The 2,511-nt window shown below is 33.7% G+C and overlaps 1 protein-coding gene across 2 annotated transcripts; it reads right to left on the bottom strand.

Annotated features, from left to right (window-relative positions):
* Positions 1-215: 215 nt before the first annotated feature.
* On the bottom strand, positions 216-2,136 carry LOC106326230 (WUSCHEL-related homeobox 8). Of its 2 annotated transcripts, none has more exons than XM_013764252.1 (4): positions 1,926-2,136; positions 1,201-1,800; positions 570-787; positions 216-473 (listed from the first exon to the last, which is right to left on the bottom strand). In XM_013764252.1, the coding sequence occupies exons 1-4, from the start codon at positions 2,056-2,058 to the stop codon at positions 468-470; spliced, it is 957 nt and encodes a 318-aa protein (XP_013619706.1). In that variant the 5' UTR covers positions 2,059-2,136; the 3' UTR covers positions 216-467. The 2 variants fall into 2 exon arrangements, with proteins under 2 accessions (XP_013619706.1, XP_013619707.1); XM_013764253.1 differs by having other exon boundaries at positions 1,201-1,341; positions 1,926-2,118.
* Positions 2,137-2,511: the final 375 nt, after the last annotated feature.

Genomic DNA, 2,511 nt, shown 5'->3' with positions numbered 1-2,511 from the left:
AAAGACTATAACCAATGTAAAAAACAACTCAAAGAAGATTTTGGCGGACCATTTAAAAACAGTGGATATTTTTGAAATTCTAAAGGAATGTTTTGTTTGTTGTTTAACTATATTCCAATAACTGAATCTACAGATCGGGAGAATAAACTAATCCTAAAGTTCATCTTTAAAAGATCCAACGGGTCCTCATCGTCCTCATGTCATCTATTTCCCCATTAATAATTAATATACGTTACATTACAATAACATACCAAATAAGAAATTCCGAGAACAAAATAAAATAGAAATGCACAACTGACATTGACTGGATAACATTGGGAACAAACATTAAAAGCTGTAACTAAGTTCCAATTTTTAATTAAATCTTTTTCAAAGTCTTGAAAACACAAGGTAACCAAATAAAGTGAAGACATCCCCTTATTGTATTAGATATTCGTCCTTAAACCACAGATCTTCGATCTTCATTTTTAAAGCTGCAAAATCAAATACAACCCTAAAGTAATTAAAAAAAAAAAGAGACTCAAACCATATTTTTAAAAATAATTTTGCTTATCACCCTAAAAACTCACAAGATAATAAACAGCACCGTTTTGGAGAGGTTGAAAAGTAACTCCAAATTCGTCTGTGAGAATAGGCTGCCCAAACGAGTTTATCAACATAGCGTTGTTTCCAAAAGCCTCTTTGACGTTGAATAGTCCTGCCGCCACATCGAAAGGCATGTCGTTGATGAACACCGTCAACCTCACTGGAGAAACATAATCTCCTATATCTCCACCACCGGATAATACTTTATTTCCCCGTGCACAAACAAAACCCATGAGTCTTTAATCATCATCATATTGATCAATAGAAAACGTTTTAGGTAATTCATGTGTAGAAAAATATAAGCAATTTACTCGAGAGATATTCTGGAAATTAAACAGTACGTGGTCAAATCAAAAAGACCAAAACGTCATTTCCATAAAACACGTATGCATGCGTTACTCGGTCAAAAAGAAGATTAATTAGGATAGTTAAATAATCTTTATTTACCATATATTTACGTATTTCGTTATGCAAAACATATGCATATACATATTTGAATAAACAATACTCTATGTATTATTTATAAAATATTTTTTACCCATCATTTTTCTTGGGTTAAAAAACATTCCTTGCTAAATAAATAATAATCGTTGGTATGTATGATTGATTGATTACCTTGTGATTGATTGATGGTTAATGGAACAGTAACAGGAACCGAATTAGGGAAATAACCATTTTCACCGCCGCCAAAGTTGATCTCTGGAATGTTCATATTAACGCCGTTACTAGTGCCGGCTAACTCCAACCTCTCCTCAGCTACCACCGGCACAACAAAACCACCAAAACCAAACGCTGATTGGGTCAAGCTTGGATTATTATCATCCGGATATAAAAAACTAGCCGGTTCAGTTATCACCAACTCATTGTTTTGACCCGGAAATAAACCGGTTTCATGGTTAACCAAACCAAAACAAGGATCAGTAGGATTATCACTAGGACTAATGATTTTTTCCTTCCTGGTCTTGCTAGGGTTACAACCGAGCATTTTAGGGTTTTTTTTAAGAACACGTAGCTTATGTTTTGCCCGTGATTTCCGGTTCTGAAACCAGTAAAAAACATTTGCGTCTCCGATCTGACCGTATTCCTGAAGTCGAGTTCGGATTCTTTGAATCTCTTCTCTAGGTGGATTAACAATACCCGAATTGAATATTGATTCGAGTATCCGAATCTGTTCCGGTTTAGGATTCCATCTCGGTTTAGGATCCGGTACACGATCTGATTCACAGATCCATTTACAAATCATCATGCATGTCTTAACGTATATATATACAACATTATATAGCTTGTTTCTAGTCATACGCGGTTTATTATATACATGAAAACAACAATGTATAAATAACCTGAGGAAAAAGGAGAAGGTATGTTGCAATTAGAATAGGGCATGCTAGATGGAGTATCCACGTCACGATGATGATGTTTGTTGCAGGGTTTGGATTTGAACATGCTAGGCCAGTTTTTGTTTGAGGAGGACATGATTATATTGGTGATAAGATGATTATGAGAGATATATATATATATATAGAGAGAGAGAGTTCTTAGGGTTGATCTATATAGGTTAAATGAGAATAACATAGCTACTCTCACGTTATATATAAGCCCCTTTACCAACCCTTCGGTGTGCAACATTCATAATTTAATGGGGAATAAAACGCAAAAAAAAAACTAGAGAGAAAAATACAAAAATAGCAAAACAATGAATATTGTACGTATTTGTCAAAAGGTAAAGAGATTTATTTATCGTTTCTTCAATAAGTTGAATATGGTATTATGTCTACGTTCGTTTCATTTTTTTCTTTCAACCTACTTAATTCGGATTAGAAACCCCTTCGAATGGATTTGGCTTTTATTGTTTCTTCAGTCAATTATATTTTCTGATTATTAGATTTAAAAATCAATTGATATGGATTTTCCTGTACCAATTTCACA

The sequence above is a fragment of the Brassica oleracea genome, chromosome C2, assembly GCF_000695525.1.
Source record: "Brassica oleracea var. oleracea cultivar TO1000 chromosome C2, BOL, whole genome shotgun sequence".
Lineage (NCBI taxonomy): Eukaryota > Viridiplantae > Streptophyta > Magnoliopsida > Brassicales > Brassicaceae > Brassica > Brassica oleracea.
Note: the sequence above shows the minus strand (reverse complement) of the source record. Positions and strands in the feature narration are given on the sequence as shown.

Excerpts from the sequence above, each read along its gene's own strand:
- LOC106326230 (XM_013764252.1), bottom strand. The coding sequence starts at position 2,058 with ATGTCCTCCTCAAACAAAAACTGGCCTAGCATGTTCAAATCCAAACCC. Across the intron at positions 1,801-1,925 it reads ACCTTCTCCTTTTTCCTCAG|ATCGTGTACCGGATCCTAAA; the intron begins GTTATTTATACA and ends TCTGTGAATCAG. Across the intron at positions 788-1,200 it reads AACCATCAATCAATCACAAG|TATTATCCGGTGGTGGAGAT; the intron begins GTAATCAATCAA and ends GGGGAAATAAAG.